General features: G+C 46.0%; 1 protein-coding gene across 2 annotated transcripts in view; it reads left to right on the forward strand.

Annotated features, from left to right (window-relative positions):
• LOC144682197 (rifampicin phosphotransferase-like) overlaps nt 1-20414 on the forward strand; it is a 180589-nt gene that overhangs the window by 8018 nt on the left and 152157 nt on the right. For both annotated transcript variants that reach the window (XM_078544590.1, XM_078544589.1), the window contains exon 2: nt 19209-19343. In XM_078544590.1, the coding sequence (XP_078400716.1) occupies nt 19209-19343 (135 nt within the window). The remainder of the gene's footprint in view (nt 1-19208; nt 19344-20414) is intronic.

Here is a 20414-nt window from a genome sequence, read left to right on the forward strand (position 1 = left end):
GAGATTTATTTCTAGGGGCCTAGGATTCAAGTAGCGGAGCTATGTTAAACTTGTATAACACCTTGTCTGGCTGCAGTTCAAGTACTTGGCACAGTTCCAGTCTCTCTAGTATAAAAACAGATAGTAGCACTGGAGGAAGTGCAAAAAGATTTGCACATACAGTACCAGGACTGACAAATTAAATTACAGGAAAAGATTAAACAGGTTGGGGCATGTTTTTTTTTTAAAGTGGAAAGCTTAGAGGAGTTCAGATAGAGGTCTTTAAAATTCTGAATGAGTTGTTAAGAGTAGGTGTGGAGGGAATGATTTTATTGTGGGGAATTCCAAATCGAGGGGCCAATACAAGATAATTAGTAATAAATCCAATCTGGAAATAAAGACATATTTCTTTATTCAGATCCCTACCACAGGAATTGCTTGAGGCAAATAGTTAGATGCTTTCAAAATGAAATTGTGATGCAGATCGAATTAGAGGAGACTGCCGTGGCTTGTAGACCCCAGAACAAGCGAGTTGGTGTTATTGGCTTGTTTCTGTGCTGTATATTCTATGCAATTCTGTTATTCTTATGCATTTCCCTGATCTACCTATAGATTTCATTTATATTTGTTTCCCACTGGTAAAATTGCACTAATGTAGCAATGCTCTTTTAGCTTTGATCTGTAGGAGTTCAGCCATGATCTTATTGAATGGCAGAGCAGGTTTGAGGGATCTTATGGTCTACTCTGACTCCTATTTCGTTTGTTCTAATTATTAAGCCAATTTTCTCTGAATAATGTCCCTCTTTACAGCAAGCAGTTTCCATTCTTAGCTCTTCTGGCCCTCCTAAAAATGTCATAAAAACATAACAAATTGGAGCAGCAATAGGCCATTCAGTCCCTCAAACCTGCTCTGCCAATCAATAAGATCATGGCTGATCTGATTGTGGCCTTAACTCCACTTTCCTGCCTATCCCCCATAACCCTTGACTTCCTTGTCGTTCAAAAATCTGTCTAACTCAGTCTTAAACATATTCAGCGACCTAGCCTCCACTGTTCTCTGGGGAAGAAAATTGCAAACACTAATGACTCTCGGAGAGAAGAAATTCCTCGTCATCTGGACCCCTTATTTTGAAACTCTGTCCCTTAGTTCTAGATTCTCCCACAGGAGGAAACATTCTCTTAGGATCTAACCCTGTGAGGCCAGCTCAGAATCTTACATGTTTCAATAAAGTACCCTCTCAATCTTCTGAACTCCAATGAGTTTGGGCCCAACCTACTCAACCTTTCCTCAAGGCAATCCTCTATCCCAGGAATCAGCCTGGTGAACCTTTCCAGAACTGCTTCCTATGTAATTATGTCTCCTCTTAAGTAAAGAGACCAAAACTGTACACAGTGCTCTGTTTCACCAAAGGCCCTGTACAATTGTAGCAAAACTTCCCTACGTTTATACTCCATCCCACTTGCAATAAAGGCCATCATTCCATTTGCCTTCTAATAATTACTTGTCGGACCTGCATGCTGACTTTTTGTTATTCATGTGCACCCAGCTCTCTCTGTACTTCAGCATTCTGAAGCCTCTCTCCATTTAAATAACATTCTGTTTTTCCATTCTTCCTGCCAAAGTGGATAGCCTCATATTTTTCCACATTATGCTCCATCTGCCAAATTTTTGCCCACTCACTTAACCTATCTATATCCCATTGCAGGCTCTTTGGACAGAATTTTTTGTGCTCACTGGTGGTGTGAGCAGACAATATGGCGAGAAGGCCAAAAATTGGTTTCACGAGGCCGTGAAATCAGTTTGTAATTGTCCGCTCGGCCTGTCGATGGCGGGCCGCGTTTCCCGCTGTCGGACGTTGCGAACCTCAAAGATGTGCTGATGTATTACAATAAAGCCGGCCTGCCGGAATCACCCCCCCACCGACGCTGGATCACCCCCCTCCACGCTGGTGCAGAACACATCGACAAGTGTGACGGACAGAAGGCAGGACTTACCGTCGGGGCCTTGCTCACATCGAGAAGCAGAAGATGCTGGAGCCCGACAGAAGTGGGACCCTGGAGGAACATCCCTGGCGTGCTGGGTGGATTCTCATGGATTTGGCTCCCTCGCGAAGCAGCTCATGGAAGTTGGAAGGTCACTGTTGAGGGTCTGCTCACAATGGATGATGGCCGAGGGGGTGGAGAGGACGGTTCAAGTGTGTTTGGGAGGGGAAGATGTACCGGGGGCTGGGAAAGGAAGGTCTAGGATCAACTGGGAGAGGAAGAGGTGTCAGGGGAGGTTGAGGTTGGGAAGGGCGGACCTAAGCTGTCGGGGTTGGGGGGTGGGGGGGTTGATGAGGTTGGGAGTGGAGGAACAAATGTGTCGGGGGTGAGGGGGAGGAAGGAATAACAGGAGAAGATGACAACTGGGGAGTTAGGTATAAGTGGGGTGGGTGGTGTAAGGGAAGGAGTTTGGGTGGGAAAGAGTCTGAGGGGTGGAAGGAGGGCGGAAAGGGGAGGGAGTAAGGGTGGAGGAAGATGAATGGAGCGGGGGGAGTAAGGGTGGAGGAAGAAGTAAGGGTGCCTGAGGGAGTCAGGAAGTGGGGGGAAGGACCAAGGGAAGGTGGAGGGTGTAGTCTAGGAGGGGTGGGGCAAAGGGGTTCCAAGAGAGGAAGGGGTTCCAAGTGGGGAAGGAGTCTGGAGGGAGGGGATGTACATGCAAAGGAGTACCATGAGGCAGTTCTGGACTCCTCACGGGGAAGTGAATTGAGGGTGGGCATGGTGCGAGGAAATGGTGATAATGACCGAGGGCAGAGTGAGGCAGTAGGGTTGGAGGGTGAGGGCTCAACGGTATCGGTGGAAGGGGCGGTGAGGGTGGTTGGTGGGGACTCGGAGGAAGACATGGATCCCGGGGATGGAAGGAAGAGGTCGGGGAGGTGAATGTGGATGGGAGTGGAATTTTCAGGAAGGAAGGGAACGTGCATGTTTACCTGGACATCCCCGAAAGAAAAGGGTTGTGGGCAAGTGCTTGCATGAGGCTCTGAAGGCCCTGCCACAAACACACTTCTCCCTCCAGAGTCACTGGTGGGCCGGCTGCATGCAGCTGAACTGCTAGCAGTGGGAGGACTTGCAATGCCTTTCAATGAATCTGAAAGACACCATTACACGTTATTCAGTGAAAGTGAATATATTCCCAGATTGTAAAGTGACAAAATATGTACACCTATGCAACCAACTGTAATCAGAATTTCATAACTTTTCAATGCGTTAGACTCCTAGAAGCTGCCCTGACCTCTGCAGCAGGGGTGGAGACAGCCTGTTGCCTCTGATGCCTTTGGCGTGGGTCCTCTGTAGAGCTGTGGCCTTTGGGGCCCTTGTGGGCCAGCTGCTCCCTCTGCACTGACAGAGGATCAGTTTGAGGGGGTCACAGGCAAAATGGACTTGGAGGGAGAGGACAGCCTCTGAGATTCCTGAGTGGATGATCCAGGGCGTCCAGCTGCCGCTCCTCCTCCCTTCGGGGGCCCCGGCCTGTCTCATTGAGGGGAAGGAGCACCTGGGGTGACGTCGAGGTGCCCCCTTTTGCTCCAGCTTCGCCACTGCAGGAACTTGCCCATGGCTCCCGCGATGGACTGCAGGTCTGCACACGTCTCTGTGTTCTGTCAGACCAGGGTCTCCATGGTATCCACCATCCTCCGCATGGAAACCTCCATACGTGCAGATGTGGGCACCACTTCATCAGAGAGAAGGCAGACACATTTCCCCGACTCACGTGCTACTCTGCTGAGGGCTTTCAACAGCTCTGCGTGATGTTTCCCCGCCTTCTACTGACTCTCCAGGATGAGTAGGAAGGCCAAATCCAGAGGCTCGTCATCTGACTCGGACCTCACAGATGCCTCTTTCCCCAGCGGTCCTCCGAGTGCCGAGGAGTTTTGGCTGAACCTGTCTCCTTCTGCTGCGTTCGTGTCCGTGCATTCACCACCAGATTGTGAACCTGAGCCTGCTCTAAATCTAGGTCACACCGAGGCACGTGCCTCTCTGCTGGTGGAGGGTGTGGGTTAGTGCTGTGAAGGGCCTTTCAGGCTGCTTATTTCCAATTCTTCAATGGTGGAGGTGTCCTGTAGGCTGGAGATGAGGACCTGGATGGAGCTGAGGGAATGGATGGCTGACTCCCATTTGTGAGAGGAATGTGCAGGATCCTCACCAGGGTGTGTGCTGCCGACCTCATCGTCATCACAGGCACAGTCCATGTCCTCACCAGTCAGCGCAATGGCACACTCCTCAAAGTGAGTGAGGGGTCTAATGTGGGCCACTCCATCCCCAGTCTGTGACCTTCTCCTGCATGAAAACAGATGGAGAGCAGGACACATGGCACTACGTGGAATGTTTGTGTGGTGAGCGGAGACATGGACAGGATGAGAATGCAAGCTCCAGAGGATGAGTCTGAAGAAGATGTGAGGGTGTGTGTGAGAGTTAGTGGTATTGTCATTGAGGTGTGAGATCCCTGTGGATGTGTAATGGGTTTGAGAGTATGAGTTCAGAGTGATGAGAAGAGTGAGTTACCCGAGTAGAACGGAGAAGATCATTCATCCTCTTGTGACACTGGGTGACTGTTCTCTTTAGCACGGCACTGGTGTTGACCACTGCTGGCACTGCCTTCCAAGCCGGATTGGTGATGTTGCCCATCCTGCGGCCAGAGTGAGGGTAGAGGACGTCACGGCGGGCCTCCACTGTGTCCAAAAGGACTTGAGGTATGTGTCATTAAACCTGGGGGCTGCAGTCTTTTTGCCTTCCGGGGCCATGTCTTCTGTGCAGCAGTTGTAGGCTGGAAGCACTGAGAGGTGTGCACGCATCTGCACTTTAAACATGGTGCCCGGCGTGAGGAAGCGGTGAGGTGATGGCATGGCGGGCGAATGAGACCCCGCCCACCATCGAAACATGACGGGAATGCATGATTAATATGGCGGGATTGGGACGATACAGCGTGAGAAGCTGCCATTGCAGCCGACAGTTGAAACATTATTTTTCCCGCCTGCTACCACACAGTGCAAATCTGGGACAATTCCGCCCTTTGTATCCTCCACACAACTTGCTTTCCTACCTATCTCCGTATTGTCAGCAAAATTGGCTACAATACGATCAGCCCCTTTATTGAAGTTATTAATGTAGATCGTAAACAGTTGAGGCCCCAGCACTGATCCCTGTGGCGTCCACCAGCTACAGTTTGTTATCCTGAGAATGACTCATTTATCCCAACTCTAATTTTCCTGTTAGTTAGCCAATGCTATCCGTGCTAATATATCACCCCAACAGCAGAAGCTCTAATCTTGTGTAGTAACCTTCACGTGGTACTTTATCAAATGTGTTTTGTCTGATATGTTTATCTTCCATTTCTGTCTGCAGTCAAGTTTCTGTCGGTGTCATTAAAACCTTCTTGTTACATAATTCCTTCTAATTTCCCCCAGTATATATATCGCACACTGAGCTTTCCACTATATGCACTTGATTTTTTTTTAACATTTGATTACTGCTTGTTTTACTTTTGTTCTTTTGGCCAAGCTAACACCTCATTCCTTTATCTCAGCCTTTTCTTTGAGTATAACTGGTTGATTTGATTTTCCTCTTCTATGGTTGCTTCATTTCTTCTTTAATAAATTATTTATTGTTTGTGTCCTTTCTTTTTTGACTGTTTTGACTCTTCTCGTTCCTCCTCTTCCTTCCTAATTTAAACAACTTTCCTGTTTATCTGTGGTGCCAGTTTATTAGCTCCCTTCCTGTTTGGATGTAACCCATCCTTGGAGAATAGCTCCACTTTCCCTCTCAAACAAACCCTCTATCTGATATCGCCCCTTAACCATTAATTGATCTACCTTATTTTCTTATCCTTCCTATTCCAGCACACATACAGCTGGCAATGCAATCTGGTGATAATGACCCTTGAAAGCACTCTTCAGCTTGTCTGTCTTGCAAACTTTTAGTCTTTTCCTTACATATAGCATTGACCCCCTCTCCTACAATAATATTTTCCAGTCTTTCCATTACCTTAGTACTCGGCAGGCATCAAAACACCTATGATTCTCAGTCTGAGCTGCCACATGTCACAGGAACACAGAATTGTTACAGTGCAGAAGGAGGCCATTTGGCTCTTTGTGTCAGCACTGGCCCTCCAAATGAGCAGCTCGTCTAGTACCATTCCCTCGCCTTCTCCCCGTAATCCTGCACATTCTTCCTTTTCAGATAACAGTATAATGTCATGTACTCTCCTTTTTTATTATCAAGACCCAAAACAACTTTTATATTTATATCACACCTTCAACATAAAACCTCTCAAGGCACTTACTAGAAGCATTATAAATCAAAATTAGACACAGAGCAACAAAAGGCGAGCTTTGGATGATCCCAAGTTCATGGAGGGTAGGATGTAGGAGGCCAGCCTGCGTGTATTGGAATAGTCAAATCTAGAGGTAACAAAGACAGGAATGAAGGTTTCAACAGCACATGATCTAAGGTGGAGTGAAGTTGGGCAACGTGACTGAGGTGGAGATTGGCAATGACTTCTATGTTAACCATTCTTAACCGAATGAGTAATCTACTCCATCCCTTCGAGAAGCATTTCATGCATTTTGATTCTAGTGTAATCATTTAATGTTCCTGGCTATAGTTCCCATCCTCCTCAGGGGAAGCCTACCAGATAGACTTACTGGAAAAAGTAAATTGCTATGGACATTCCTGCTCTGGCTTGTCTTTCCTTGCTGTTCTGATCTCTTTCCTCCACCACTGCTAGAACCTTATCTATCAACAGGATGTCTACCCTTTAGAACTGTTCCGGAAACCTTCCTCCCCGAAACACTGGATTTCCTACAACTCTTTCCCCACCCCCCACCGCCCCCACTAGTTTTCAGTGACCATTTCCTGCAGATGTTTGCCCAAGCTAACAACTGCTACTCAAAACTCATACATACTGTAGGAACCGTACATTACTGTCCTTTCCTGTGTTGGTATTCTTGCTATAAATCATGAAGTTGTAGTTAAGTTTATGTTCTTTACCCAATCCAATTTCGATTAAACTCTGTTCTACCTTCCGCCTTTACCTCAAATTTCCAAACTAACTAAATTCATGTTCTGCAAACTTTGCCATGACTCTGTTCCGACCTCGCTTCATTGCCAGGTCACTACAACGCTTGCTTTTTTAATCAAACTGGGGTGTTTTACACCTACTTCTCTTCATGTTATATTCCTGTTTCAGTTGCTCTGTCAATACATTTGCATAGTTGGCTAACTCTTAAATTCTTGCATTTGCATAGCACCTTTCACAACCATAGGCTATCCCATAGCGCTTTACAGCCAGTGAAGTATCTTTGAAGTGTCGTCACTGTTGTAAATGCAGCTCCCAATTTACACACAGTAAGCTCCCACAAACAGCAATGTAATAATGACCAGTCAGTTTGTTTTTGTGATGTCGATTGAGATATTTTTGTGATGTCGATTGAGATATTTTTGTGATGTCGATTGAGAGATAAATATTTTCCTGCTTATCAGGAAGAACTCCACTGCTGCTCTTCAAAATAGCACCACAAATCTTTTGCATTGACCTGAGATGGCAGACAAGGCTTCAGTTTAATGTTGCATCTGAAAGGTAGCATGTGCAACAGTGTAGCATTCCCTTAGTACTGCACTGGCATCTCAGCCTAGATGCTTGTGCTCAAGTCCTGCAGTGGGATTTGAACCCACAGCCTTCTGGCTCAGAGGAGAGAGTGCAATGACAGCCAACACCTATCTCATTCACTACCTGCCATCTGCCAATTACTACTTAATGCACATGTTCGAATTTAAAGTTAAGCTTAGTCAAAGGGGCAAAAATACAAGCAGTTCTCAATTGCCTACCCCCGCTTACTACCGAATCTCTACTTTTTCCAGATTCCTGCTGAAGGAGGCAGCATCAGTTCCAGAGAATAAGCTTAATGAAAAGTATTTGCCTTGGTAATATTCCTGAAATGCCAACCCTACCTTCCTTTATCCACGGTTGTCTTTTTTCCCCCCAAACAATCTGCAAGTATCTCACTACATTGCTCCAGTTCCTTCAACAGCAAAAAAAATATTTACACAAGCCACTTTTTAAGGGTCAGGACTAATAAAGGAACTCAAATATAAAATATACAAAAGGAAATTATGAAACTAAATCATAATACGATTGTCAGTGTTGATAAGATACTTCATTTCTTATGGTGCCCACCAGTCACTTCTACTGTCTCTCCAAAGACCCAATGTCTCAAGTGCTTCCAACAGTTCCTGTTTTCTATTTCAGATTGCCAGCATTTTACGTATCATTTGATTGTTCTATTTTTACTCCATTAATCTCATTCTGTCACCACCACTTCTGCTGTGCCCTCTGATCAAACCTTTGATATTGAAAAGAATGATATATTTGTACAATTCATCGGAAGAGTCATTTTGTTTTTGCCCAGGGACCTTTATCACAGGATGCAGCAGGACAATCCAACCTGTGTTCCCAACCATCAGCAAAGTGATGTAAGAGGTTGTCAACTGTGCACTCAAACAGTACTTATTCAACAATAACCTGTTTGTTGATGCTGTTTCATTGATGCCAGGGCAGCTTTGGCCCGAAAATGCACACTTATGGCAGCCTTCCATCTCGTATGATGATGGCTTGTGCTGTGGTGGTTAACTCTGTGTTAAGCATCACTTGGTATGGCTCAGGAGCCACACTATGCCAAGGCAATCGTGGCTGTATTTGCTGCAGAGGAAGACATTGGTTGAGAAAGTGCAGGGTTTGCTGGCCTCTGTTTTCTATGGGCCCTCTTCTTGGCCAGCTGAGCTTTTTGTTCCTGCTCGCCTCTTCCAATGCCCTCCAGTCAGCCTCCAGAGGTCACGGCCGTCGGTGACTGTCTCTCAGTTGTCAATGCCAATGTCCACCATCTTCATATCTCGCTTTTAGGTGTCCAAGTAGCGGAGGCCTGAACGCCCAGATGGCCGTGACCCAGTGCCAGTCCATTGTACAGAAGGTCTTTGCGTAAAAGGTCATCATCCATCTGACCTATGTGGCCGAGCCAGCGCAGATGTTGTTGCCTTAGCAATGAGGATATGCTCAAGGAATTAGCACACTCTAGGACCTCTGAGTTGGTGACCTTGTCCTTGCAAGAGATGCAGAGGATACATCTGAGAATCGTGAAGGTGGAAATTTGTCCACTCCAGCTGCCTAACTAGTGATTTATCAAGTTCTAGCATGATTTCTTTGTTCTAATGTTCTCTACCTATATTTATAAATCCAAGTAACCCATTTGTGTTATTGTAATCAACTTATCAATTTGTCTTGCCACCTTTTAATTTGTAGATAGACAGGAACAAAATGTTCAATGTAAATTACATCTCTAACCACAGCAAGAGTAAGGTTATTGACTACTATGGGAGACATTGCTTGTGTCAAAGACTTGTTTGAGCCTTTTTAAAATAAGATTCCTAAAAGCTTGGTGGCCATGGTGTATCCATCTAGCTGCTGCAATTGTCCTAGATGGTGGAGACAAGCATTTAGGAGATGCTGTAGTGGAAGGCTTAGTGATTTATGCAATGTGTCTTGCAGGTGGTACACTGCAGGCTTGGAACACCTGGTGGTGGAGGGTGTGGATGCTTAGGCAAGTGTGCCATGTGCTAATCAATCAGATTGCTTTGACATGCATGGTGTTGAGTTTGTTGAGTATTTGCCTTGCGAATGTTCCATCATCTGACATGTGCCTGGTAGCTGGTGGAGAGCATTCGGAGTGTCAACATTAAGTTCAATTGTTCTTAACTGTGTCAGTTATATTCTGTTATAACAATCCCTATTGTCTATTTATCTTTTAAACTATGTTTATTTTGACTATTTGCCCACATTTCGATAACAGTTCACCTGATTTTCTTCTCAAATTGCGCTTAGTAAAATTGTGCAACATTTCTCTTAGCAGCATGTAATTAAATTTTTCACATGTACAAGTACATAAATTGGAAGGCAAAGATACAAAAAGAGTAGAAAGATTTCCGGATTGCAAATTACAACCTTTGTCTTATTTGATCTTCCTAGTCTCAGATATCTAATTATTTCTTTCTGCTCCTGTAGCCATGGGATTGATTCATCCTGGTCCAATTTAGTTCTGTTATCTATGGAGCCTTAAGAACATAAGAACAGGAATATGCCATATGACCCCTCGAGCCTGCTCTGGCACTTAAGATCATAGCTGATCTTGGATCGCAATCCCATTTTCCTGCCAGACTCCCATTTGCCTTGATTTCCTGAGAGACCAAAAATCTATCACAGCCTTGAATATATTCAACAACCGAATATCCACTTCTTCTGAGACTATGGTCTCTAGTTCTAGACTCTCCAACCAAGGGAAACAGCCTTTCAGTGTATGCTCTGTCAAGCTGTCTCAGAATCCTATATGTTTCAATGAGATTATCTCTCATTCTTTTAAACTCCAGAAAGTATCAGCCCACTATGCTCAAACTTCGTCACAGGACAACCCTCTCATCCAGGGATCAATCTGGTGAACCTTCGCTTTACTGCCTCTGAGGCGAGTATACTCTTCCTTTAGTTAAGGAGACCAAAACCATGAACAGCACTCCAGGTGTGGCCTCACCAATGTCCTGTCCAATTATACCAAGATTTGCTTCTTCTTATCTTGCAACCCCCTTGCAAAAAAATGGCCAACAAATTTGCCTTCCTAATTGTTTTGTCTAGCCTTTGCCCGTTAACATGAGACAACGTGTCCAGCGATTGCCAGAACTGATTGACGCTGATTTATTTGCCTTTCCGTAGTTGCTAGAAATATGAAAAATTTAAAGTTTTCCGTATCATTCTGTTAGATAAATAGCAACCCATCTCGAACTGTCAGTTGTCATTAATGAAAGAAGTATTCAGGGATTCTAGGTATCTCTTTCCTCAGAACAGCAAGTAACACCCATGCTATCTTTTCACTTTGTAAAGAAATAACTCCCCATGCAGGTTAGCATTTAATCAGATAGCAACCAAATGTTGGGACGGTTGGCCTTTCGATGGTTGACACCCTGGAAAGATTCAGTAGCAAAGCTTTGTTTGAACAAATCAGCCACGGAGGTGGCATGGAGAAACCCTGCAGATACTCTTTTGTGACCTGTTGTCTTCTGAATTTTAAAGGCACATTTAGTTCTTTTAAATACATTCCTTCTAATTACCATCAAGATTAAAGCTAATTTAAGATCTTGATCTGACTTAGATTCACCAACTGCTATGTTCAACATAGCTCTAACAACAGATAAAAGCAAAAAAACTGCGGATGCTGGTCCTTTTTCACTAAATCTCAGCCCTGGGGTGAGGGGGGTGTCAAAAGTGGCTGTCTGCTACACCACATATTTTGTAGTTACATGTCATAGGGGAAGAGTTCCAATTCAATGCCAGTGTCTTTTATAATGGTGATGTGGCTCACCCTTGACCATGGACCCCATTTAAAGGAGAAACTTCAGTTCTCTATTAATGTTTCAGAACACATAAGTAATCTTGCTGTACAGCATTCAACTCTAATCACCTTCCCTCACCTCATTCTAAGAGCATCATAAGGGGCCTTGCCTACATGTCTGGCAACGTCCTGATAAGCAACAGCAATGGGCAAGGCTCCCATCTGGCTGCATTTACTTTAAATTTTGCTTTCTTCGTGTTAAATAGTTGTCCACACCGTGCAAATGTTAATTATTTTAATTAAAGCATATTATTCTACAGGCTAGGCTTCCCTTCCTCAATTTCCAAAATAGAATCTAACTAAGAGATATAAATTTGTGCAGTTAGGGTTATTGAATGAAATAGATATCTAATTTAGGAGTATAAGTAATTGAAAAGTTTCCGTGGGCAGAATTTTCTGCTTGACGTGCATGGGGCAGGCCCCGCACGTCAGCGCGTAAAACGACGCGCGGTGACATCAGGCGAGCATCCCGACGTCACCGTGCGCCATCACGATATTTCGCTGGGCGGGCGCGCGATGAAGTTCGACGCGCGCCCGCCATTAACTAATGGGCTAGTTAAGGCCCTTAATTCGTCAATCGACGACGAATTTCAGGTGCCTGTGTGATCTTCGGGTCAGCGCACGGGCGCAACGGGCAGGCGGGTAAGAGACTTTTTAATGAACCTCATCCACGGGCGGGATATGAGTGCTCAGTGGGGTTGTCAATCTGGTCTGTGAAGTATTTATTGCAGAAAGTTTTTAAACTTGCCTGTGAGATCTGCAGTAGTTCAGAATGAATTCCAGCAGCTTTCTGTGTACTTTGAATCTTCAGCTCAGCACTCTGCAGTCAGAAATCTTTATCGGGCCTGCAGCTTTCCAGAGGCCTCCCCTTAGCCTGGGTATGGGTTCTGACATGTCCACTGGAAGCAGCTCCTCTGAGGAGGAAGGGAGGGCTATAATAAGGAGGCCAGGAGTGCACAATCAGCCTCCAGGGGAGCCACCTTTGGGAGTGCAGGCACAGGCACAAGGGGTGCAGGGCCAAGAGGTAGCCCAAGGTGGAAGGGGCTGCAGAAGATGCCACTATCCTGCTGCCAGGGTATACAGGCGGCAAAGCAGTTACCTCAATACGTCTGGGGTGCAGTGCCAAAGGAGGCTTCGACTGTCAAGGGAGACAGTCAACTATATCTGTCAGATGATTGACCCTGAGATCTCTCCTAACTGTGTGGGCAGATACCCCATGCCAGTGACTCTGAAGGTCACAGTTGTCCTCAATTTCTATGCCTCTGGTTCCTTTCAGGGCTCGGTGGGTGATCTTTGCAGTGTCTCCCAATCAGCTGTCCACACTTGTGTCAAACAGGTCACAGATGTTCTGTTCAGGCATGCATTGACCTTCATCCACTTCCGCTGTGACCAGGCAAGCCAGACACAGTGAGCCAGAGGCTTCGCGGCCATTGCTGGCTTCCCCCGTGTCCAGGGTGCAATAGACATGTGGCCATCAAGGCGCCAGCAGGTGAGCCCGGTACCTCCTTCAACAGGAAGGGCTTCCACTCCATGAACGTGCAGATAGTGTGTGATCACAGGATGCAGATTCTATAAGTCTGTGCAAGGTACCCCGGCAGCTCCCATGACGCCTACATCCTCAAACACTCCCAGGCGCCAGGGCTCTTCAGTGCTCCGGCTCGGCTGGATGGTTGGCTGCTGGGTGGCCAGGGCTATCCCCTCAGTAGGTAGCTCATGACGCATCTCCGCTATCCAATATTGGAAGCTGAGCAGCGCTACAATAGGAGCCACGCCTCCACAAGGGGTGTGGTGGAGAGAGCCATTGGTCTTCTCAAGATGCGCTTCTGATGTCTGGACCGCTCAGGGGGCGCACTCCAGTACCCCCCAGGTCGTGTGCTGGTGATAGTGGTTGCATGCTGCGCTCTCCACAATCTTGCACTGGAAAGGGGGGACACAATGGACGATGAAGACGTTGACACAGTGGATGCGGCTGCGCACAATAAGTCCAGCACTGATTCTGAGGTTGAGGAAGCACAGAGGAATGCTGAGGGGCTAAACGCTGACGCGGGACTACACCAAGAAGACAGGGACACCCGGGACACTTTAATCCAACAAACCTTCAGCTTACACAACAAAAACAGAATTACCTGGAAAAACTCAGCATGTCTGGCAGCATCGGCGGAGAAGAAAAGAGTTGACGTTTCGAGTCCTCATGACCCTTCAACAGAATGCTCCACACGAATGGATCAGCAGGAACAGCCTTGCCTGGTGCTCCCATACTTGGCACCTAAATGCTAAATCTGCCAGGTCATCAGCTGCAACCAAGGGCTTTGGACATAAACTTGAATGTCGACACAAACACTCATGACATTTATCTTAATCATGCAAATGCAAAACAAAAGAGCCACTCTTAGCCATGGTAACACATCTGGTTTTTATTTTAACCATGAGAAGTTCTCTCAAATCCAAAACAAAACATTAATCGAGCATAAAAAAGATAATAAGTTCCTATTTTCGGGCCAACACGAAAGCACCAGTGAGAAACCCGTGCTGTGCCTAAGGTTATGCTTTTGTTTATGGGCACTATGTCTTGGTGCCACTCTATCGCTTGGTATTTGCTCCCATAGCAAGGAGGCACAACTACGTGCAGCGTCGAGGGCAGCAGATGGTTCTTGGCCACGAGACCTTGAGGCTCCCCTTCCACCATCTCATCACCGTGAATAGGACATGTGCTGGAGTTCTGAGTATGCGCCTAGCTGCATCTCCTGCCCCCAGACTAGTCATGTGCGACTAAGAGCAAAACATGATGCGGGGGAGAACTCATCACCTCATGAACCACTCAGACTGACTAAGCATGGGCACTGTCTGCTTGCCCACCCAGCATACAAGAAATGTCCAACATGATTCAATGCAGTCACAACAGTAAGACTTTGGGGAGAGGGGGGGGTGGTGGGGGATACCTGCTGGGTTAAATGCCCAATGCCCGAGCGCAACAAATCATTGAAGTGCTTGCGACACTGGATCCAGGTGCACCATGTCGTGGGAGCTCACCACCTCCGCCACCTCCTCCAAGGCACGTTTCGTCATGTGGGGGGGCCTCCTCCTCCCATCCTGGGGGACCAATGCCTCCCGCCATGCTGCCACCTCCTCAAGGAGGGCAGCAAGGCAGTCATCAAAAATCGAGGGGCACATTGGCCCCCTGCCGGCCTGCCTTGCAGCCTGGCCTGCTCCTGCAGCCTGCCCTGCTCCTCCGCCCTTCCCTCCAGCGTGCCCTGCTCAGCAGACCCCCCGCGGTGTGACCTCGATGTGGCCGTTGTGAGCAGCCTACAGGAGGCTGCCAGGCTTTCCTTTAAACAGGCTGCCGGGTCGCCATTGGACCCGGCGGCCTGTGCACGCCCGCCACAGCCCGCACACTCCCGCCATTCACGGGAGTCGGCAAATACACTCGGCGGGCCTTAACCTGCCCACCCGCACAAAATAGTGGCGTGGGCCCGATCGGGCCAGCACCCGCCCAACAGGCAGAAAATTCTGCCCCATATTACAACTATTGTTTCATTAGTTCTATTCCACCCTACCAACTTTCTTTGACAACCCTTTCTTTTTCCTCAGTGCCTGGAATTTCTTATCCATTGACCCTGTCCTGGCTGACCCCTTTCTGCTTGTTCGGGCCAGCTGATCATTACGTCTTATCATGGCACACAAAGTTCCAGCCATGGTTTCACCTTCGGTTAGCCGCTTTTAAGATTACTGTTAAGGCAGTGCGTTATTTAGATATATTTGCATATTAGCTCTTTGTTTTAACCTTGTACCAGCTGTTTTTAAGACTGGGCTTTTGATAAATAGTATGGGCCAGCTCACACATGCTGAATTATTGAGTGCTGACTTCACCAGCGACCTTCACATCCCATGAATGAATTAAAAAAAAAATCCAAGTTGATAAGACAAAATAAAAGCAGCTATTACTAAATGCTCTTATCGCCAACCTTCAAACATGAGCATCACAGCTCGAACGTCCTTTAGCATAGACAAAAATAAAAATACCTGTTAAAAACTCAGCAGGTCTGGCAGCATCTGCGGAGAGGAACACAGTTAACGTTTCGAGTCCGTATGACTCTTCAATTGAACTAAGTAAAAATAGAAGAGAGGTGAAATATAAGCTGGTTTAAGGGGGTGGGACAAGTAGAGCTGGATAGAGGACCAGTGATAGGTGGAGATAGCCAAAAGATGTCATAGACAAAAGGACAAAGAGGTGTTGAAGGTGTTGATATTATCTAAGGAATGTGCTAATTAAGGGTAGAAAACAGGACGAGCAAGATACAGAGCCCTAGTGGGGGTGGGGTGAAGGAATCGAAATAGGCCAGAAGGTAGAGATAAAACAATGGATGGAAATACATTTGAAAATAATGGAAATAGGTGGGAAAAAAAAATCTATACAAATTATTGGGGAAAAAAGGGGGGGATCGGAAAGGGGGTGGGGATGGAGGAGAGAGTTCATGATCTAAAATTGTTGAACTCAATATTCAGTCCGGAAGGCTGTAAAGTGCCTAGTCGGAAGATGAGGTGCTGTTCCTCCAGTTTGCGTTGAGCTTCACTGGAACATTGCAGCAGGCCAAGGACAGACGTGTGGGCATGAGAGCAGGGTGGAGTGTTAAAATGGCAAGCGACAGGGAGGTCTGGGTCATGCTTGCGGACAGACCAAAGGTGTTCTGCAAAGTGGTCACCCAGTCTGCGTTTGGTCTCTCCAATTAAGAGGAAATTGCATTGGGAGCGACGAATGCAGTAGACTAAATTGAGGGAAGTGCAAGTGAAATGCTGCTTCACTTGAAAGGAGTGTTTGGGCCCTTAGACGGTGAGGAGAGGGGAAGTAAAGGGGCAGGTGTTGCACCTTCTGCGGTTGCATGGGAAGGTGCTGTGGGAGGGGGTTGAGGTGTAGGGGGTGATGGAGGAGTGGACCAGGGTCTCCAGGAGGGAACGATCCCTGCGGAATGCCGCCGGGGGGGGAGTGAAGGGAAGATGTGCTGGAGTTGGCGGAAATGGCGGAGGATGATCCTTTGAATGCGGAGGCTGGTGGGGTGATAAGTGAGGACAAGGGGGTCCTTTAGCATAGGCTGCAGCACTTTGCATCGGTTGTTGTCAAAATCTTTGTTTGAGGTTACCCTTTTCAAATGGGTGCCCTTTTCAGACGGAGCACCCACTCCATCTGAGTTCCAACACTCTATAACTCCTACTATGAAAGTGCTACATGCAAAGGGGATTTTTTTTGTAATAAGAGCCCAGATTTTGTGGTGATAATGCCGGCAAAACTGGCAGCGTTCACTGTCATTACTCCGCTGAAACTGACAGCAACTTCAGGAATCCACATATGCGCAGATTAACACAGAGGGCTGGATTTTATGCTACCCCCGCTGATGGGTTTGAAGGTGGGGGGGACTCATAAAATCCAGTGGGTTGCCTTCTGCCTGCTCCCGACCTGTATGAAATTTTATGGGGGGTGGGTTAGTGAGGCCGGTGCGGGCAACTCGCCTGCCCTTGGGTCTATTTAGTCCCTTTAGTGGCCACTTGGGGGCCTCATCCCTCTCCCACTGCTATTTTACCTGCAGCAGGGAGAGGCCCACGCCATGTGGGATGCCCGGTAGCTTTAGCTGCGCGGGCTGATGTTGGGCAAGGGGTGTGGGATCTCCTTTTGCGGTTCCCCTGTGCCCATTAGAGACAAGGATCACACTTCCCTCTCTCCCCTCTCCCTAGCTTCTCCCTAGCTCCGCCATTCCTTTGCCACGGCCTGCCAGCCTCACCCCAGCAGTGGAAATCCAGACGTTAATGTCAGTGAGTCTACACTACCTCAGTGGCTGCACTGTTGAGGTTCCTGCAGAGTGCAATCCTTAAGGAATCGATGAATGAATGCAATCTTCCATTTTTATGCTGTTAGTGTCATTGTCAAGACCCTTTTAAAAAGTTCCACTCTGATGACTGAGGTGTAATTTTATTTTAGTGGTGTGCTAAGTTTATAATTACTGACAGACACCCTCACTGGCCCTAAAAAAACTAATTTTACATTTGTGGAATGTCAAATTTCTCCATTTATAATTGATATTTTAAAAAATTCATGATATTTTGGCTTCTCTCATAATCATTTATTTCGCTATCTGAAAATATACACTAGAAGTGAAGGATAATCATAGGATATGTGACACAGAAAGAAGCCATTCATCCCAAACCAGTCCTTGCCGGTGTTTATGCTTTATTTGAGTCTCTTCCCATCTTTCCTCATCTAAATCTACCATTGTAACCACCTATTCCCTTCTCCCTTATATGTTTGTCCAGCTTCCCCTTGAATGCATCTACACTATTTGCTTCAACCACTCCTTGTGGGACTTTGTTCTACATTCTCACCACTTTTTGGGTAAAAAAGCTTCTTCTGAATTCCATATTGAATTTCTTGGTGACTATCTTATATTGATGGCCTCTAGTTATGCTGTTCCCCACATGAGGACCAAAAGCTTTTAGTTCCTGGTTTCTTGTCTGTGAGAATACTTCGATGTGATTGGCTGCTTACCATGTTTGCTGACATCACTGCTGCTGCACACCGGGAGATTCGATTGACTTGATGCCAGATTTAAGCTGACATCGTGAAGGAGGAAATCTTTGCCACAGGTGTCACTAGATCTTTGAGGGCAGCTTTCTTCAAGGCCAACTGTGAGCACTGCTGCTTTGACATGACCACAAAATCCAGCCTAATGCTTTTAAGAAAACAGGTATTTACTTAGGGATATCAGTGTGAGAGCTGTGCCTGCTTCTCACTGCGGATTCTGCTTACCCTTCTAGTCTATCCTCCGAGGTGAGACTGCAAGCTCACCCTACAGCCGAACTATGCTCCCCTGTTTGAAAAACACCGCATTACACTATCACCTCACTTATGTCCGCAGGCGGTTCACACCAGTCAGCCAACATGTACCTCCCTGTTTTCTAAATATAGCAGAAAAGCGTTTTGAACCATGTGCTAGGGCAGCAAAGCCTTGCCTGCCGAAAGTGTATATCCAAAAAGGCGTCAGAAAATATATCATGTATCACGTAACAATTTGCATGTATTAGCCTTATTTATACCTAGCATAGCATTATTTCATAAATTGGTAAACTTCTTAATTCCACTTGCTTTACGCAACATTTAGGATCACAGTCATCACATTCTGTGTTTTGAAACCCAGAATGTAACCACGTGAGAGGTTGTGAATTCCAATTGGCACTGGCTGATTTTCTCTAATTGAATGTTGGCTGAGGTGCCTCATTCTTTGTCCCTTAAGCTCTTGAATACAAGATTGGACGCCATCTATTTTACAACACTGTCTTTGCAGACTACGCTGTAATATAGGTGAGATGGCATAGTTTGCATGGAGGTGCAGAACACCACCTCACAAGATGTTTGTCTTATTGGCCTTTCGGTGGTAAAGTGACTCTAACAGCAAGTGTGTAATGTGTATATCAATGGGGGCGGGGGGTGCGGGGGAAGGGGGCAGCCTTTTAGGTTCTACTGCAACTTTACCTCAATGCTAGTGGAGATCTGCAGCTACCAGCTTATTTGTTTCAGTGTCTCCAAATCTGTCTTCAGTATAAAACAAAGAATTTCAGAACATTCTGCACAGCCACGTTATTGTGTAGAACCATTTCTATCAGAACAAGCCAATCTATATAAAACATGTTATGGACGACACTTTACAGGAAGTTCCATTAGAGAACAAGCTTTTGAAATATGTGTATATATATAAAACCCTACTTGCATTTATATTTTTACAGGCTATCGACTCAGTTTACTTTATGGGATTCACAGAGATGGATAAAACCTTCTTTGCTGTTCGGGTTTGCCGGAAGCCAAATGATTTGTGTGAAATGTGGGTGTTGCTTCGAGTTGAAGGAGTTGGAAATTTTGAGGTTAGTCCTTACGGCTCTTATGCAAAAATGTAAATTGATATTTTTCTAGGGTGTTATTCTGTTTACAAAAACAGTTAAAGCTGTGCTGATTTTTCTTTTAATAAAGAGCTAAATAAATACCTCCATGAAGAAAAGGGACGACAGAAACTATGGCTCAGTCGCCAAAGCCAGCGACAGTGGAGTTGTACAGACTAGAAGGTCCTAAGATCATGTTCAATCAATACTGCGTTAGCTGACTTCGGCTGCAGTAGGCATTGCAGGAGCCTCAGTGCTTGAGTGTTAGGGAGGAGGGAAAAAAAATCAGCCAAGGCTTTTGCTGCTGGTTTATTCTTTCATGGGATGCCCAATTGAACTGAATGACTTGCTAGGCCGTTTCAGAGAGCAGTTAAGAGTCAACCACATTGCTGTGGATCTGGAGCCACGTTTAGACCAGACCAGGTAAGGATGGCAGATTTCCTTCCCAAAACCATCTGTGAACCAGATAGTTTTTTTTGCAACAATCAGTGATAGTTTCATGGTTTCCGTTACTGAGACTTGTTATTGAGCAAATTCAAATTCCACCAGCTGCCATATTCCCAGAGCTTTAGTCTGGAACTCAAGATTGCTAGTTCAGCAATATTATCATTACGTCACTGTCTCCCCATTGCCACGTGAGAACATTTGGGAGAGGACAAATTCAGGGTGAGACAACTAGTTTTGTTCTGAGAAAAACTCACATTTTATAAAATTCCTATTGCACACATTGAAGAGTTTGCAAAACACATGATTGGTCATATTGAAAATAGAGATAATGAAAGGGGATAAACAGAGAAGCTTGCTGAAATTGCAATTTCATTCAACTTAATGCTGAACGCCTGGTGATGGATTGGATTTTATTGAAGAAATTGAAAAGGAATATTATTCGTCACAATGATCTTTTCAGTTGTGAAAATTTAAAAATTGGCGCTTGCAAAAGTAAAATTTCTTCCCACCAAACCATCAGATTTCTGATAGAAGTTGCAAAAATGCAGTGGCCAATTAATGGCCACTTAAATACTACATTCCGCCCCCGCTGCTATTTTACCTGTGGCA

This window comes from Cetorhinus maximus, chromosome 6 (assembly GCF_964194155.1).
Source record: "Cetorhinus maximus chromosome 6, sCetMax3.hap1.1, whole genome shotgun sequence".
Taxonomy (NCBI): Eukaryota; Metazoa; Chordata; class Chondrichthyes; order Lamniformes; family Cetorhinidae; genus Cetorhinus; species Cetorhinus maximus.